The sequence below is a fragment of the Oncorhynchus mykiss genome, chromosome 10 (assembly GCF_013265735.2).
Source record: "Oncorhynchus mykiss isolate Arlee chromosome 10, USDA_OmykA_1.1, whole genome shotgun sequence".
Taxonomy (NCBI): Eukaryota; Metazoa; Chordata; class Actinopteri; order Salmoniformes; family Salmonidae; genus Oncorhynchus; species Oncorhynchus mykiss.
Window position 1 is genome coordinate 81,210,237 of NC_048574.1, and position 18,615 is coordinate 81,228,851.

An 18,615-nucleotide genomic window follows, 5' to 3' on the forward strand; every position below is an offset into this window, starting at 1 on the left:
GATACTGATGATTTGTCTCCATATATGGTTTGTTTATGTTCCTACGGTTGTGGCTTGATGGAGTGGAGCTGTAGGCCTACAGCTCCATCTAGTGGTTGAGTTGGGGACAACATATGTTAACAAATTGAGCACTTTAGCTAAACCTAACCCTTTCCTAAGTTTAACCTCAGTCTCCTGTGTTAGTGTTAGTTCTCCTCTTAACCTGCCGCGTTAGTTCTCCTCCTAACTTGCCGTGTTAGTTCTCCTCTTAACCTGCTGTGTTAGTTCTCCTCCTATCCTGCCGTGTTAGTTCTCCTATCCTGCTGTGTTAGTTCTCCTCCTATCCTGCCGTGTTAGTTCTCCTCCTATATTATATTATATTATATTGACCAGGTACTATAGTATAGGCTCTATCAGATTATCCATTATATTGACCAGGTACTATAGTGGCTGCTGTATCAGATTATCCATTATATTGACCAGGTACTATAGTGGCTGCTGTATCAGATTATCCATTATATTGACCAGGTACTATAGTGGCTGCTGTATCAGATTATCCATTATATTGACCAGGTACTATAGTGGCTGCTGTATCAGATTATCCATTATATTGACCAGGTACTATAGTGGCTGCTGTATCAGATTATCCATTATATTGACCAGGTACTATAGTGGCCGCTCTATCAGATTATCCATTATATTGACCAGGTACTATAGTGGCTGCTGTATCAGATTATCCATGATATTGACCAGGTACTATAGTGTCCGCTCTATCAGATTATCCATTATATTGACCAGGTACTATAGTGGCTGCTGTATCAGATTATCCATTATATTGACCAGGTACTATAGCATAGGCTCTATCAGATTACCCATTATATTGACCAGGTACTATAGATAGGCTGTATCAGATTATCCATTATATTGACCAGGTACTATAGTATAGGCTCTATCAGATTACCCATTATATTGACCAGGTACTATAGTGGCTGCTGTATCAGATTATCCATTATATTGACCAGGTACTATAGCATAGGCTCTATCAGATTATCCATTATATTGACCAGGTACTATAGCATAGGCTCTATCAGATTACCCATTATATTGACCAGGTACTATAGTATAGGCTCTATCAGATTACCCATTATATTGACCAGGTACTATAGTATAGGCTCTATCAGAGTATCCATTATATTGACCAGGTACTATAGTATAGGCTGCTCTATCAGATTATCCATTATATTGACCAGGTACTATAGTGGCTGCTCTATCAGAGTATCCATTATATTGACCAGGTACTATAGTGGCTGCTCTATCAGATTATCCATTATAATGACCAGGTACTATAGTGGCTGCTATATCAGATTATCCATGATATTGACCAGGTACTATAGTGGCTGCTCTATCAGATTATCCATTATAATGACCAGGTACTATAGTGGCTGCTATATCAGATTATCCATTATATTGACCAGGTACTATAGTATAGGCTGCTCTATCAGATTATCCATTATATTGACCAGGTACTATAGTGGCTGCTCTATCAGAGTATCCATTATATTGACCAGGTACTATAGTGGCTGCTCTATCAGAGTATCCATTATATTGACCAGGTACTATAGTGGCTGCTCTATCAGAGTATCCATTATATTGACCAGGTACTGTAGTGGCTGCTCTATCAGAGTATCCATTATAGTGACCAGGTACTATAGTGGCTGCTCTATCAGAGTATCCATTATATTGACCAGGTACTATAGTGGCTGCTGTGTCAGAGTATCCATTATATTGACCAGGTACTATAGTGGCTGCTATATCAGAGTATCCATTATATTGACCAGGTACTATAGTGGCTGCTGTATCAGATTATCCATTATATTGACCAGGTACTATAGTGGCTGCTGTATCAGAGTATCCATTATATTGACCAGGTACTATAGTGGCTGCTGTATCAGATTATCCATTATATTGACCAGGTACTATAGTGGCTGCTCTATCAGATTATCCATTATATTGACCAGGTACTATAGTGGCTGCTCTATCAGATTACCCATGTTATTGACCAGGTACTATAGTGGCTGCTGTATCAGAGTATCCATTATATTGACCAGGTACTATAGTGGCTGCTCTATCAGAGTATCCATTATATTGACCAGGTACTATAGTGGCTGCTCTATCAGAGTATCCATTATATTGACCAGGTACTATAGTGGCTGCTCTATCAGAGTATCCATTATATTGACCAGGTACTATAGTGGCTGCTGTATCAGAGTATCCATTATATTGACCAGGTACTATAGTATAGGCTCTATCAGATTATCCATTATATTGACCAGGTACTATAGTGGCTGCTCTATCAGATTACCCATTATATTGACCAGGTACTATAGTGGCTGCTCTATCAGATTACCCATGATATTGACCAGGTACTATAGTGGCTGCTCTATCAGATTACCCATTATATTGACCAGGTACTATAGTGGCTGCTGTATCAGATTATCCATGTTATTGACCAGGTACTTTAGTGGCCGCTCTAACAATTAAAATGTCTTCAAAAAATGGAAGGCAGTTGAGAGGAGGCAAGATCAGGTGGAAGCATTCTAGCCAATGGGAGGGCAGATCAGGTGGGAGCATTCTAGCCAATGACAGGGCAGATACACGCGTGTGAAAAACGGGCACAACGGTTTCGGCTAGTTACCACAGCCACAAAGTCCAAATTTGCTTTTCCTAAAATTACTAAAAACACATTTTTTTTGTCTTCATTTAAGGTCATGCTTAGCCACAAGGTTAGCAGACTGGTTAAGGTTAGATTTAAAATCCTATTTAAAAAAAGATATATTCCGATATGAAGTGTTTTTTTATCAAAGTTGCCGGGCTGTCATGTGTCCAATTCATATCAGTACACGTGTAACAACCTGATCACTACAAAACTTCTATTTGATCAAATAAACCACATGCAGCAAATCAGCCATAGGGGTTTTTGCTGACCAAATTCACCACTCTTTCATTGACCTCCATACAAAAAATCCTCGATTGGTGGAAGGGATTTTACCAAATTACCCCTGTCAATTCATCTCTTCTTCTCTGCTTATTGTAAACATCTCTGCCGGACACAAAGTAGCAGCTAGCCAGTAAGATGGAAAACACAGGAGAAATTAACTCCTGAAATATAACTCAAGCGGCCAGTTTCCATCATCTACCTTGAACCACCGCAAACGTTTTGCCTTGTAAAACGTTGGTTTCGTATCACAACGTCAAAAGGAAACATCTAAAGGAAGTCCGTTCTGGAGTGTTAACGTCAAAAGGAAACATCTAAAGGAAGTCCGTTCTGGAGTGTTAACATCAAAAGGAAACATCTAAAGGAAGTCCGTTCTGGAGTGTTAACGTCAAAAGGAAACATCTAAAGGAAGTCCGTTCTGGAGTGTCTGTCCTCTATCTGAGAGAGATAAGAACGATCAGGAAACATGTATCTTTTTACATGTATTTATCGCCTTAGTTTAGGCACTAAAATATCTCCATTTATACTTCCATTCATTTTTAAAACTGGTTCTGAGGCTTGAGGGCGTCCGAGAGGAAAACAGAGAACACCATCATGTTCTCCCAGAGACTCTCATCTTTCAATGCGGTCATAATAAACTCGGCAAAAAAAAAGAAACGTCCCTTTTTCAGGACCCTGTCTTTCAAAGATAATTCATAAACATCCAAATAACTTCACAGATCTTCATTGTAAAGGGTTTAAACACTGTTCCCCCATGCTTGTTCAATGAACCATAAACAATGAATGAACATGCACCTGTGGAACGGTCGTTAAGACACTAACAGCTTACAGACGGTAGGCAATTATGGTCCCAGTTATGAAAACTTAGGACACTAAAGAGGCCTTTCTATTGACCCTGGAAAAACTCCAAAATAAAGATACCCAGGGTCCCTGCTCATCTGCGTGAACGTGCCTTAGGCATGCTGAAAGGAGGCATGAGTGTGGCAGTCCACGTATAACAACACCTGCACAGGATCGGTACATTCAAACATCACCTGAGGGACAGGTACAGGATGGCATCAACAACTGCCCGAGTTACACCAGGAACGCACAATCCCTCCAGCAGTGCTCAGATTGTCCGCAAAATAGGCTGAGAGAGGCTGCACTGAGAGCTTGTAGGGCTGTTGTAAGGCAGGTTCTCATCAGACATCACTGGCAACAACGTCGCCTATGGGCACAAACCCAACGTCGCTGGACGAGACAGGACTGGCAAAAAGTTCTCTTCACTGACGAGTCGTGGTTTTGTCTCACCAGGGGTGATGGTCGGATTTGCGTCTATCGTTGAAGGAATGAGCGTTACACCGAGGCCTGTACTCTGGAGCGGGATCGATTTGGAGGTGGAGGGTCCGGTGGTTTGGGGCAGTGTGTCACAGCATCATCGGACTGAGCTTGTTGTCATTGCAGGCAGTCTCAACACTGTGCTTTACAGGGAAGACATCCTCCTCCCTCATGTGGTACCCTTCCTGCAGGCTCATCCTGACTTGACCCTCCAGGGTCATCCTGACAAGATCCTCCAGCATGACAATGCCACCAGCCATACTGCTCGTTCTGTGCGTGATTTCCTGCAAGACAGGAATGCCAGTGTTCTGCCAAGGCCAGAGAAGAGCCCGGATCTCAATCCCATTGAGCACGTCTGGGACCTGTTGGTTCGGAGGGTGAGAGCTAGGGCCATTCCCCCCCAGAAATGTCCGGGAACTTGCAGGTGCCTTGGTGGAAGAGTGGGTTAACATCACACAGCAATAACTGGCAAATCTGGTGCAGTCCATGAGTAGGAGATGCACTGCAGTACTTAATGCAGCTTGTGACCACACCAGATACTGACTGTTACTTTTGATTTTGACCCCCCCCCCCCCCCCCTTTGTTCAGGGACACATTATTCCATTTCTGTTAGTCACATGTCCGTGGAACTTGTTCAGTTTATGTCTCAGTTGTTGAATCTTATGTTCATGCAAATATTTACACATGTTAAGTTTGCTGAAAATAAACGCAGTTGACAGTGAGAGGACATTTCTTTTTTTGCTGAGTTTAGTTTGTAGGCCAACCCGTTCTGATGCTACGTAGCATTATGTGTGAGAAACTATTTTTGGGATGTCTCATGGTCTGAGAAACACCGCTCTAGACTAGCTGTTATTATGGAGTCAGGGGATCCAACCAGGTAGACTAGCTGTTGCTCTAGCTCTGCCACCTTCCACCGCAGATGCTGAAGGGCGATATCGGCGGATGGTGTTGATTGAGACGCAGCCCATGCAAAAAATCGTTTTTCGATGGGGATTGTTTTATGATAATTTGATTTCCGCGGGAGCGCGACCATTGTAGGCTAAGGGTTTTTAAATTCATAGATGGAGCTAGGATGCTAGGACTGACCATACATGATATCAACATTAAATGGTGTTTTTACTAGCATTGGAGTTAAACAAGCTTATATTTTGGGTTCTGATGGAGGACAACAGTGGAACCGAGCTCATGAGAAATTTATAAGTTATACTCATTCATTCTTGAAGAATCTATCATTCATTTATGAGTCCAAAAATGGATGTAGCAACTAAGGATTCTAGCTTTAAAGACCCAATGCAGGCATGTTTATATCAATAACAAATAATTTCTGGTTAACAATTAATGAAGTACTTTGCTGTAATGGATTTCCCCCCCCAAAACGGGGCTGTTATGGAGTCAGGGGATCCAACCAGGTAGACTAGCTGTTGTTATGGAGTCAGGGGATCCAACCAGGTAGACTAGCTGTTGTTATGGAGTCAGGGGATCCAACATGGTAGACTAGCTGTTGTTATGGAGTCAGGGGATCCAACCAGGTGGACTAGCTGTTGTTATGGAGTCAGGGGATCCAACCAGGTGGACTAGCTGTTGTTATGGAGTCAGGGGATCCAACCAGGTGGACTAGCTGTTGTTATGGAGTCAGGGGATCCAACCAGGTAGACTAGCTGTTGTTATGGAGTCAGCTAATGGGGATCAAAGTCAAATCAAATGAATAACATATTGGACTGTGTATGTTTGAATACAAAAAGTGTGATTTTACTCTTTGACCTCAGACAGTAAATGCGTTGTTACATTTATTATGGCTGGGAGCAGTTTTGAGTAGCTTGGATTAATAAGGTGCCCAGAGTAAACTGCCCGCTACTCAGGCACAGTTGCTAATATATGCATATGATTTGTAGATTTGGATAGAAAACACTGAAGTTTCTAAAACGGTTTGAATCATGTCTGTGAGTATAACAGAACTCATATGGCAGGCAAAAACCAGAGAAAAAATCCAACCAGGACGTGGGAAATCTGAGGTTTGTAGTTTTTCAACTCTTTGCCTATCGTGTGTGTGTGTGTGTATATATATATATATAATGTATATTAGTGGAATTTTGGTCATATTGCACTTCCTAAGGCTTCCACTAGATGTCAACAGTCTTTAGAACCTTGTTTGATGCTTCTACTGTGAAGGGGTGGGGGGGGGTGGGAGCTGATTGAGTAAGGGGTCTGGCAGAGTGCCACGAGCTCAGTCTCGCGCGCTCCCGTGAGAGTTAGCTCTGTTCCATTGCATTTCTACAGACAAAGGAATTCTCCGGTTGGACCATTATTGAAGATTTATGATAAAAACATCCTAAACATGGATTCTATACTTCGTTTGACATGTTTCTACAAACTGTAATATGACTTCTCGTCTGAACTTTTGCCTGGACTTGCCTGCGCATCGTGAGTTTGGATTGTGTACTAAACGTGCAAAAAAGGAGGTATTTGGACATAAATGGACTTTAGCTAACAAATCAAACATTTATTATAGAACTGGGATTCCTGGGAGTGCATTCTGATGAAGATCATCAAATGTAAGTGAACATTTATAATACTATTCTGACTTCTGCTGACTCCACAACATGGCGGATATCTGTATGGTTGTTTTGGTCTCTAAGCGCTGTACTCAGATTATTGCATGGTGTGCTTGTTCCGTAAAGATTTTTTTTTAAATCTGACACCGCGGTTGCATTAAGCATAGGTTTGTCCAAAGTTCCATGTATAATAGTTGTATATTTTATCAATGTTTTATTTTGAGTATTTCTGTAAATTGATGTGGCTCATTACTGAACATATAGCGCCAATGTAAACTGAGATTTTTGGATATAAATATGAACTTTGTTGAACAAAACATACATGCATTGTGTAACATGAAGTCCTATGAGTGTCATCAGATGAAGATCATCAAAGGTTAGTGATTAATTCTATCTCTATTTCTGCTTTTTGTGACTCCTCTGCTTGGTTAGGAAATGGCTGTGTTTTTCTGTGACTAGGTGCAGACCTTTCGTCGTAAAGCCTTTTTGAAATCGGACACCGTGGTGGGATTCACAAGTTGATCTTTAACATGGTGTAAAATACTTGTATGTCTGAGGAATTTGAATTATGAGATTTCTGTTTTTGGTGCCTTGCACTTTCACTGGCTATTGTCATATCGATCCCGTTAACGGGATCTCAGCCATAAGAAGCTAATGGTTCTTCAACAATGTTCAGAAATATTAACTGTTCTGCTATTTCTTATTGCAGCTGAGTGAGCTGTGACTTACATCTAAAACCAGTCTCTCTGGGGAGAGAGAGGAGGGGACCACTGCCTCTAAAATGAGTCTCTCTGGGGAGAGAGGAGGGGACCACTGCCTCTAAAATGAGTCTCTCTGGGGAGAGAGAGGAGGGGACCACCACCTCTAAAATGAGTCTCTCTGGGGGGAGAGAGGAGGGGACCACCGCCTCTAAAATGAGTCTCTCTGGGGAGAGAGAAGAGACCACTGCCTCTAAAATGAGTCTCTCTGGGGAGAGAGAGGAGAACACTGCCTCTAAAATGACTCAAGACACCAGTTCTAAGAGGTAAGAGATTACATGTAAAATATACAGAAAAGTGTTCACAAATGACATAAAATGGAGGTCTATATCATTGATTTAAATGGCCAAAAATGGATTTACCAATTGCAGACTGTAGCTTTAAAAGAAACATCATAACTTCTTGAAGTTCCATTATACAGTTGTTAAAAAGAAGTAGATTAGGTATTGATGTGATATTGATGAGGTGATCTGCCTCCCTGTTTTGTTCAGTGTCCAGAAGCCCAGAGCAGAGTCCCCTACAACCAGCCTGCTATCAATGAAGAGTGATCAGCCACCTGCTTTCAGCCAGGAACCATTGCCAGATGACAATAAGGAAGTGGAGAGTTTGGACAGTGAGGATGTATTAAAGATCACACACAACCTCCTGGACAGAAGAAGTAAGACTGTGTTTAATACAATATCACAAAGAATGGTACAAAGGCCATTATAAAACACACCAACTTATGAGTCCCAACTCTCATTGTTTTCCTACAGGTCAAACTCTGCTGACAGTCCAACAAGACATTAAGGCTAAACTGAAATACAAGTATCAACACATATCTGAAGGAATTGGACACCATGGAAACCAAAGTCTGTTCAAAGACATCTACACAGAGCTCTATATCACAGAGGGTGGAAGTGGAGGGCTCAATAATGAACATGAGGTTAGACAGATAGAGATGGCATCCAAGAAACAAACCACACAAGAGACACCAATCAAATGCAACGACATCTTCAAGCCTTTACCTGGACAAGACAAACCAATCAGAACTGTGCTGACCAAAGGAATCGCTGGCATTGGAAAAACAGTCTCTGTGCAGAAGGTCATCCTTGACTGGGCAGAGGGAAAAGCAAATCAGGACGTTCATTTCATGTTTCCTCTTCCTTTCCGTGATCTGAACCTGAAAAAGGACCAATACAGTCTGATGCAACTTCTTTCCCACTACTTCCCAGAGCTGAAAGAGATTGACAGCATTGAAGATGGTGAAACTAAAACTGTTTTCATTTTTGATGGTCTGGATGAGTGTCGACTTCCTCTAGACTTCAAAAACAATGAGAAGTGCTGTGATGTCACGAAGCCAACCTCAGTGGACGTGTTGCTGACAAACCTCATCGAGAGGAATCTGCTTCCCTGTGCTCTCCTCTGGATAACCTCACGGCCGGCAGCAGCCAATCAGATCCCTACTGAGTGTGTTGACCAGGTGACAGAGGTACGAGGGTTCAATGATCCACAGAAGGAGGAGTATTTCAGGAAGAAAATCACAGATCAGAATCTGGCCAATGAAATCATCAAGCACATGAAGACATCAAGGAGCCTCTACATCATGTGCCACATGCCAGTCTTCTGTTGGATATCAGCCACTGTCCTTGAGATGATACTGAACGAGGCAGAGAAGGATGAAGTCCCCAAAACTCTGACCCAGATGTACTCACACTTCATTCTCATCCAAATCATTGTGAAGAACAGGAAGTACAACAAAGCCACAGAGACAAACCCAAAGGAACTGTCTCAGTCAGACAAAGAGATGATCCTGAAACTGGCAAAACTGTCTTTCCAACAGCTGCAGAAGGGCAACCTGATCTTCTATGAGGAGGACCTGAGAGAGTGTGGCCTTGATGTCACAGAGGCGTCAGAGTACTCAGCAATGTGTACAGAGATCTTTAAAGAAGAATCTGGGCTGTACCAAGACAAGGTCTACAGCTTTGTGCATCTGAGCATTCAGGAGTTTCTAGCAGCAGTGCATGCTTTAGAATCATGTCTAGACAAGAAGGAAAGTGTTTTCTCCCCCACGAGTGATGATGAAAAGAATGAGTCAATCCAGTTGTCTGACTTACACAGGAGAGCAGTGGACCAGGCCTTGAAGAGTGAGAATGGACACCTGGACCTGTTCCTCCGCTTCCTTCTGGGTCTCTCACTGGAGTCCAATCAGAATCTGTTACGAGGCCTTCTGACACAGACAGGAAGTACAACACAGACCAATGAGGAAACAGTTAAGAGAACAGTCAGGTACCTTTCAGACAACATCAAGGAGGAATCCTCACCAGAAAGGATCATCAACTTGTTCCACTGTTTGAATGAACTTGGTGCCAACTCTCTAGTTGAAGACATGCAGACCTCCCTGCGTTCAGGAACTCTTTCAGAAACAAGACTAAAACCTGACCAATGTTCAGCCCTGGCCTACCTGTTACTGATGTCAGAGGAGGTGCTGGAGGAGCTTGACCTGAAGACATACAACACAACAAAGGAAGGTTATCAGAGGTTGCTGCCGGTAGTGAAAACCTGCAAGAGAGCACTGTAAGTTCTGTTATTGAGTTGATGTTTACAGTATCATTATAATGAAGGATTTGAATAGCTAACATATTATCTCCTCTCTCCAGACTGGATCGCTGTAAACTCACGTATAAATCCTGTGAGACTCTGGCCTCAGCTCTGCAGACACCAAACTCCCCCCTGAGAGAACTGGACCTCAGCTACAATGACCTGGAAGACAGAGGAGTGGAGCTGCTCTGTGTTGGACTAACCAGTCCACTCTGCAACATACAGACACTAGTGTGAGTTAACTTCCTTCAGTAGCCACTGTGGGTGTTTATATATTTTGTATATGGTTAGTATGTGTGTGTTTTTAACATTGTTAAATCATGTGCCCTTCTGTTTTTGTCTTAATGCATACAGTATATCACATAAGTGAGTACACCCCTCACATTTTTGTCAATATTTGAGTATATCTTTTCATGTGACAACACTGAAGAAATGACACTTTGCTACAATGTAAAGTAGTGAGTGTACAGTTTGTATAACAGTTTAAATCTGCTGTCCCCTCAAAATAACTCAACACACAGACATTAATGTCTAAACCGCTGGCAACTAAAGTGAGTACACCCCTAAGTGAAAATGTCCAAAATGGGCCCAATTAGCCATTTTCCCTCCCCGGTGTCATGTGACTCGTTAGTGTTACAAGGTCTCAGGTGTGAATGGGGAGCAGGTGTGTTAAACGTGGTGTCATCGCGCTCACACTCCCTCATATTGACTGGAAGTTCAATACGGCACCTCATGGCAATGAACTCTCTGAGGATCTGAAAAAAATAATTGTTTCTCTACATAAAGATGGCCTGGGCTATAAGAAGATTGCCAAGACCCTGAAACTGAGCTGCAGCACGGTGGCCAAGACCATACAGGGTTTTAACTGGACAGGTTCCACTCAGAACAGGCCTCACCATGGTCGACCAAAGAAGTAGAGTGCACGTGCTCAGCGTCATATCCAGAGGTTGTCTTTGGGAAATAGACGTATGTGTGCTGCCAGCATTGCTGCAGAGGTTGAACGGGTGGGGGGTCAGCCTGTCAGTGCTCAGACCATACGCCGTCTGCATGGCGATCGTGCCAGAAGGAAGCCTCTTCTAAAGATGATGCACAAGAAAGCCTGTAAACAGTTTAACAAGCAGACTAAGGACATGGATTACTGGAACCATGTCCTGTGGTCTGATGAAACCAAGATAAGTTTATTTGGTTCAGATGGTGTCAAGTGTGTGTGTGGTGACAACCAGGTGAGGAGTACAAAGACAAGTGTGTCTTGCCTACAGTCAAGCATGGTGGTGGGAGTGTCATGGTCTGGGGCTGCATGAGTGCTGCCGGCACTGGGGAGCTACAGTTCATTGAGGGAACCATGAATGCCAACATGTACTGAAACAGAGTATGATCCCCTCCCTTTGGAGACTGGGCCGCAGGGCTTTATTCCAACATGATAACGACCCCAAACACACCTCCAAGATGACCACTGCCTTGCTAAAGAAGCTGAGGGTAAAGGTGATGGACTGGCCAAGCATGTCTCCAGACCTAAACCCTATTGAGTATCTGTGGGGCATCCTCAAATGGAAGGTGGAGGAGTGCAACGTCTCTAACATCCACCAGCTCCGTGATGTCGTCATGGAGGAGTGGAAGAGGTTGTCATATGAAAAAAATATACTCAAATATTTACAAAAAATGTGAGGTATAATCACTTGTGATATACTGTATCATTAAAGCTTTGAGTATTTAATTGTGTATCGACACATCTCCTCTCTCCAGACTAGCTGGCTGTAAAATCACATATGAATCCTGTGAGACTCTGGCCTCAGCTCTGCAGACAAACTTCCCCCTGAGAGAACTGGACCTCAGCTACAATGACCTGGGAGACAGAGGAGTGGAGCTGCTCTGTGTTGGACTAACCAGTCCACTCTGCAACATACAGATACTAGTGTGAGTTAAATATCTTCAGTATCCACTGAGTATTGATACAGAATATTTTGTATGTAGTTAATATGTTTATTTTTTTAACATTGTTAAATCATGTCCTTCTGTTATTGTCTCAATGCATCTCATTATTCTTAAAGCTTTGCATATTTAACAGTGTCGACACATCTCCTCTCTCCAGACTGGATCACTGTGACCTCACATATGAATCCTGTGAGACTCTGGCCTCAGCTCTGCAGACACCAAACTCCCCCCTGAGAGAACTGGAACTCAGCCACAACAATGACCTGGGAGACAGAGGAGTGGAGATGCTCTGTGTTGGACTAACCAGTCCACTCTGCAACATACAGACACTAGTGTGAGTTACATATCTTCAGTATCAGTTATTATGTGGATGTTTTAAACATGTGTTAATCCTGTGCTCTTCTGCCCTCTAGTCTAGGTCACTGTGGTCTGACAGAGGGTTGTTGTTCAGATCTGGCCTCAGTCCTGAGTTCACGCAACTCACAACTGAAACAACTGGAGCTGAGAGACAATGACCTGCAGGACTCAGGAGTTACACTGCTGTCTGCTGGACTGGAGGATCCAGACTGTAAACTACACACACTGGGGTGAGAATCCAGAATCCAGAATCACTGTTGTGGCTGAGGTCTAGTTAATTTTACTCTGGTTTTGAAATATGAACTCAAGTAGCAGATACCTACCCTCTCAAAGCCCGGTCCCTTTTTTTTTTAGGACATATTTTTAATTTTGGGGGGGGGGGGGGTGTTAAATTCACACTTGAAGGGTTTTCCTACCTAATTTCCTCATCTGCTTGCATCTGCCATCCCTATATCAAGGTGTTTTGGTACTTTTTTGAAAAACGATTGGAACCATTTTCCTGTTTGACTGCTAGGTTTTATGGGTATTATGGCTCATACTGTGGTACTCTATGTTGAGTAGATGGGTGACAAAAATCATACATTTAATCAATTTAAATCGGGCTGTGACACACCAAAAATATGGTATAAGTCAAGGAGGATGAATACTTTCTGAAGGCACTGTATAGTCTACCAGTCTAACTGTCTATCCTGTCCTCTATCCACCATAAATAATAGTCACTGTATAGTCTACCTATCACACCCTGATCAGTTGCACCTGTCCTTGTTATTGTCTCCACCCCCGCCAGGTGTTGCTTGTTTTCCCCAGTGAATTTATCCCTGCGTTTCCTGTCTCCTGTCTCTCTGTGTCGTCTATGTTCCAAATCAACCAGCGTGTTTCTCGTTCTCCTGCCTTTGCTTTTCTTTTTTTTCTAGCCCTCCCGGGTTTTGACCCTTTGCCTGTTCTAGACTCTGTACCCGCCTGCTGACCACGAGCCTGTCTGCCACTCTGCACCTCCTGAACTCTGATCTGGTTTTGACCCTTTGCCTGTTCTAGACTCTGTACCCGCCTGCTGACCACGAGCCTGTCTGCCACTCTGCACCTCCTGAACTCTGATCTGGTTTTGACCTTTTGCCTGTCCACGACCATTCTCTTGCCTTCTCCTTTTGGATTATTAAACATTATTAGACTCCAACCATGTGCATCTGGGTCTCGCCTTCTGTCATGATACTACCAGTCTACCTGTTTATCCTGTCCTCTATCGACCATAAATAGTGACAATAGTGGATCGGTTGTCCAGATCTGCAATAGGATAACTAGCTAATATCAAACCACACATACAGTCATTTGAATTTTTAATATAAGACCATGGTGCGTCACTGAAAGAACAGTGAAGACATGAGACACGCAGCTAAAAAATAACTCCCATATTGATCTTGTTTAGTGACAATACAATTATCTAGCCTACAACACCACATTGCAATGAATAATTGTCTTACAAAATTCCACTCTAGGCTGTAAACTGCAGTGAAAATTTCATCCAAATAATGGCCCTTTGAGAATATTTAATTCTATAGATTGCATTTGGCTCAGTTGTGGGTCTCGACTCTCAACAGCTTATAGGAAAGGCCAGTCTGGCCTTGATTAGGTCTCGCTTTACCGCAGCCGCCGGGTCACTCAAGCAGACAGCACACAGTTGTACAATTTTACCAAGTAAGATGTTTGCTGTAGTGTGTCTTAAGTGGAAAAAATGTGCAGATAAACAAGTCATATCTCATTGAATGACAACACATACTTTATTGAATAATCTCTACTGTTGACCAATCAGACAAAGGGGCATCGACTTCGGCTATCGACTTCGGCTTGCCTCGAGGAAAAAATGTGTGCACGAACAGCCGAAAAACCCGAAGACCAAAATTAACAAAAATGTCCCAAAATGTCTTCATAATAAATGCAAGAACTGTTCCGAACTGTTTATTGGATGCCTTAAGCTGGCATGTGCCTAAAATAATGGTAATTGCTACCTAGGTAGCTGGCTAGCTAAATGCACACGTTAGCTCTAATACAAGTTGCTACCAGTGGTGGTGTAGATCAGCATGCTTGTGCAACAGCATGTTCTGAGTTAGCTAAAATCTTTGTCTAAATGTCGCATCTATCTATTTAAATGTGATTAGTGTCCGCTGGGAAACACTCACCAACACTTTGGTTCCTACCCTGTCATAACTCCTACCTGGCTTTTTTTTTGTCATGCTAAACACCAACCATAAAATTAGAATAATCATTCTATTTATGTTTCCAACAGTTCAAGTCTTTTGATCTATAAAAAATAAAACATCTATCAAAAAAATTGCAATATTTGGTTGAGAGTTAGATTTTCTGCCCATGTTGTGGAGCCCTACTATCAACCTGGTAACTTTATATGCAAACATTTTGTGGCACAGAAAGAAAGGTGAAAAGTTTTAAAAGTTAGTAGGAATAATTTACACTGTAGGCCCAACAGGCTAAATCTCAATCAATTTAAAAATAGATTATTCTGGTGCTCCTAAATTTGATGTGGCATCCAACCAAATATTGCAATTTATCTTCTATAGATACCAATGAAAGACAATGTTTCCCCATCTTAGACTCAACACAGAGGCAGACAGAAGTTACCATTCTGTCACCAGAGATGTGTGTGCTAAGTTTTCCCTTCTGCCCTCTAGTCTAGGTCAGTGCTGTCTGACAGCGGGTTGCTGTTCAGATCTGGCCTCAGTCCTGAGTTCACCCAACTCACAACTGAAACAACTGGAGCTGAAAAGCAATGACCTGCAGGACTCAGGAGTTACACTGCTGTCTGCTGGACTGGAGGATCCAGACTGTAAACTACACACACTGGGGTAAGTACAGCAGTTTCATTCAGGTCGGTACTGAGCTGAGTTACACTGCTGTCTGCTGGACTGGAGGATCCAGACTGTAAACTACACACACCGGGGTAAGTACAGCTGTTTCAGTCAGGTCGGTACTGAGCTGAGTTACACTGCTGTCTGCTGGACTGGAGGATCCAGACTGTAAACTACACACACTGGGGTAAGTACAGCTGTTTCAGTCAGGTCTGTACTGAGCTGAGTTACACTGCTGTCTGCTGGACTGGAGGATCCAGACTGTAAACTACACACACTGGGGTAAGTACAGCAGTTTCATTCAGGTCGGTACTGAGCTGAGTTACACTGCTGTCTGCTGGACTGGAGGATCCAGACTGTAAACTACACACACTGGGGTAAGTACAGCTGTTTCAGTCAGGTCGGTACTGAGTAAAACAAATATTTATACATCTCATTTTTGATTTGACTCTGGGTGCCGAGCAGTGGCGTGTATTCATGGTTGCCAAGGAAACATTTCTTTACAAAATAAAATAATGAATCTTTCACCTCTCTGTGTTTCCAAATTTTCCTTACATTCGTAAGATACTTGTGAATTTATCTCACAGGAGAAAGCATCCGATCGGCGATTCTGATCCAACCATTAATTCATACATTGTTGTGTTCTGGCCTGAGAGGATGGAAGTTCAATATGTAGCTAGATGTAGAGATCTAATGTTAACCAGCTTACGTTGACCATGAATGGAAGTTAGGTTAGCGAGCAAGCATTTTAGCCACCGGATAAGAGCGAAGTACTCCAGATATAACAAACTGACCATAGCCCCCCGACAAACAAACTACTGCAGCATAAATACTGGAGGCTGAGACAGGAGGGGTCAGGAGACACTGTGGCCCCATCCGATGATACCCCCCAGACAGGGTCAAACAGGAAGGATATAACCCCTGTGCCAAAGCACAGCCCCCACACCACTAGAGGGATATCTTCAACCACCAGCTTACCATCCTGAGACAAGGCCGAGTATAGCCCACCAAGATCTCCGCCACAGCACAACCCAAGGGGGGGAGCCAACCCAGACAGGAAGATCACATCAGTGACTCAACCCACTCAAGTGACGCACCCCTCCTAGGGACAGCATGAAAGAGCACCAATAAGCCAGTGACTCATCCCCTGTTATAGGGTTAGAGGCAGAGAATCCCAGTGGAGAGAGGGGAACCGGGCAGGCAGAGAAAGCAAGGGTGGTTCTTTGTTCCAGAGCCTTTCCGTTCACATTCACACTCCTGGGCCAGACTACACTCAATCATATGACCCGCTGAAGAGATGAGTCTTCAGTAAAGACTTAAAAGTTGAGACAGAGTCTGCGTCTCTCACATGGGTAGGCAGACCATTCCATAAAAATGGAGCTCTATAGGAGAAAGCCCTGCCTCCAGCTGTTTGCTTAGAAATTCTAGGGACAATTAGGAGGCCTGCGTCTTGTGACTGTAGCATACGTGTAGGTATGTACGGCAGGTAAAACCTTGAAATCAGCCCTTGCCTTAACAGGAAGCCAGTGTAGGGAGGCTAGCACTGGAGTAATATGATCAAATTTGTTGGTTCTAGTCAGGATTCTAGCAGCCGTATTTAGCACTTATTGAAGTTTATTTAGTGCTTTATCCGGGTAGCCGGAAAGTAGAGCATTGCAGTAGTCTAACCTAGAAGTGACAAAAGCATGGATTAATTTTTCTGCATCATTTTTGGACAGAAAGTTTCTGATTTTTGCAATGTTACATAGATGGAAAAAAGCTGTCCTTGAAACAGTCTTGATATGTACGTCAAAAGAGATCAGATGCTGAATGGAGCTGATGATGTTTTTATAATTTGATTATTTCTCAGCAGTGTAACAATATCTCTCTACCAGATTAAGTTATTTTCCCCATCAGAGAAGCTCTAGAGGCCTGTAGAGAGGCCGACAAATATTAATATTTGTTAATGTCATTTTTGTATTTACAAAATGTTTTTAACATACGTGTACGATAAGGTGTGTGTGTGTGTGCGCATGTTTGTGTAACTAATGAAGGTTGTCCTCTACTCTCCTCTAGTCTAGGTCAGTGTGGTCTGACAGAGGGTTGCTGTTCTGATCTGAACTCAGTCCTGAGTTCACCCAACTCACAACTGAAACACCTGGAGCTGAGAGACAATGACCTGCAGGACTCAGGAGTTACACTGCTGTCTGCTGGACTGGAGGATCCAGACTGTAAACTACACACACTGGGGTAAGTACAGCTGTTTCAGACAGGTTGGTACTGAGCTTAGTAAAACACAAACTCTGAAAATCTAATATTTCATCACAATGTTTGTGTCATGGACAAATGGATGGGTGTCCTACAAGATGATTGACACCAGCACATCAACCTAGACAGCTGTTGTGTCTCTCTGTAGGCTGTCTGGCTGTCTGGTCACAGAGGAGGGCTGTGCTGCTCTGTCTTCAGCTCTGAGGTCAAACCCCTCCCACCTGAAAGAGCTGGACCTGAGCTACAATCACCCAGGAGACTCTGCAGGGGGCCTGCTTTCAGCTGCTCTGGTGGATCCCACATGTAAACTGATGAAGCTGAAGTAAGTCAGAATAGATGTCCTGATAGTGTGAGCAGCGGTTGTGTCATATGTAGTGTAGTAGGGTCAGTAACATGAGGACATGATAGTATAATTAAGGGGAAGTTTACTCAGCAGGCTGAGCACTCCAACACAGCATACATCATCACCACATGAATACTCTTCTTCTGCATCTCTGATATCCTGTTGGAATTGTACTCCGTTCTGTATGCAGTATGTAGGATAGAATACCTGTATGTCTCTAGTAATGAATTGTACTCTGTTCAGTATGCAGTAGGTAGGATAAAATACCTGTATGTCTCTAGTAATGAATTGTACTCTGTTCAGTATGCAGTAGGTAGGATAGAATACCAGTATGTCTCTAGTAATGAATTGTACTCAGTTTCGTATGCAGTATGTAGGATAGAATACCTGTATGTCTCTAGTCATGAATTGTACTCCGTTCTGTATGCAGTAGGTAGGATAGAATACCTGTATGTCTCTAGTAATGAATTGTACTCTGTTCAGTATGCAGTAGGTAGGATAAAATACCTGTATGTCTCTAGTAATGAATTGTACTCTGTTCAGTATGCAGTAGGTAGGATAGAATACCAGTATGTCTCTAGTAATGAATTGTACTCAGTTTCGTATGCAGTAGGTAGGATAGAATACCCGTATGTCTCTAGTAATGAATTGTACTCAGTTTCGTATGCAGTAGGTAGGATAGAATACCAGTATGTCT

General features: G+C 42.8%; 2 protein-coding genes across 2 annotated transcripts in view; one reads left to right on the forward strand and one right to left on the reverse strand.

Moving 5' to 3' along the window:
* LOC110530955 (protein NLRC3-like) overlaps positions 1 to 18,615 on the reverse strand; it is a 79,379-nt gene that overhangs the window by 15,636 nt on the left and 45,128 nt on the right. The window lies entirely within an intron of this gene.
* On the forward strand, positions 7,739 to 10,161 carry LOC110530284 (protein NLRC3-like). The gene is made up of 3 exons (XM_036934174.1): positions 7,739 to 7,867; positions 8,093 to 8,259; positions 8,357 to 10,161. Exons 1-3 carry the CDS (start codon positions 7,758 to 7,760, stop codon positions 10,159 to 10,161), a joined length of 2,082 nt encoding a protein of 693 aa, XP_036790069.1. The 5' UTR covers positions 7,739 to 7,757.

Coding starts and splice junctions, on each gene's coding strand:
- LOC110530284 (XM_036934174.1), top strand. CDS start 7,758: ATGAGTCTCTCTGGGGAGAGAGAAGAGACCACTGCCTCTAAAATGAGT. Junction 7,868..8,092: donor CAAGACACCAGTTCTAAGAG/GTAAGAGATTAC, acceptor TGTTTTGTTCAG/TGTCCAGAAGCCCAGAGCAG. Junction 8,260..8,356: donor CAACCTCCTGGACAGAAGAA/GTAAGACTGTGT, acceptor GTTTTCCTACAG/GTCAAACTCTGCTGACAGTC.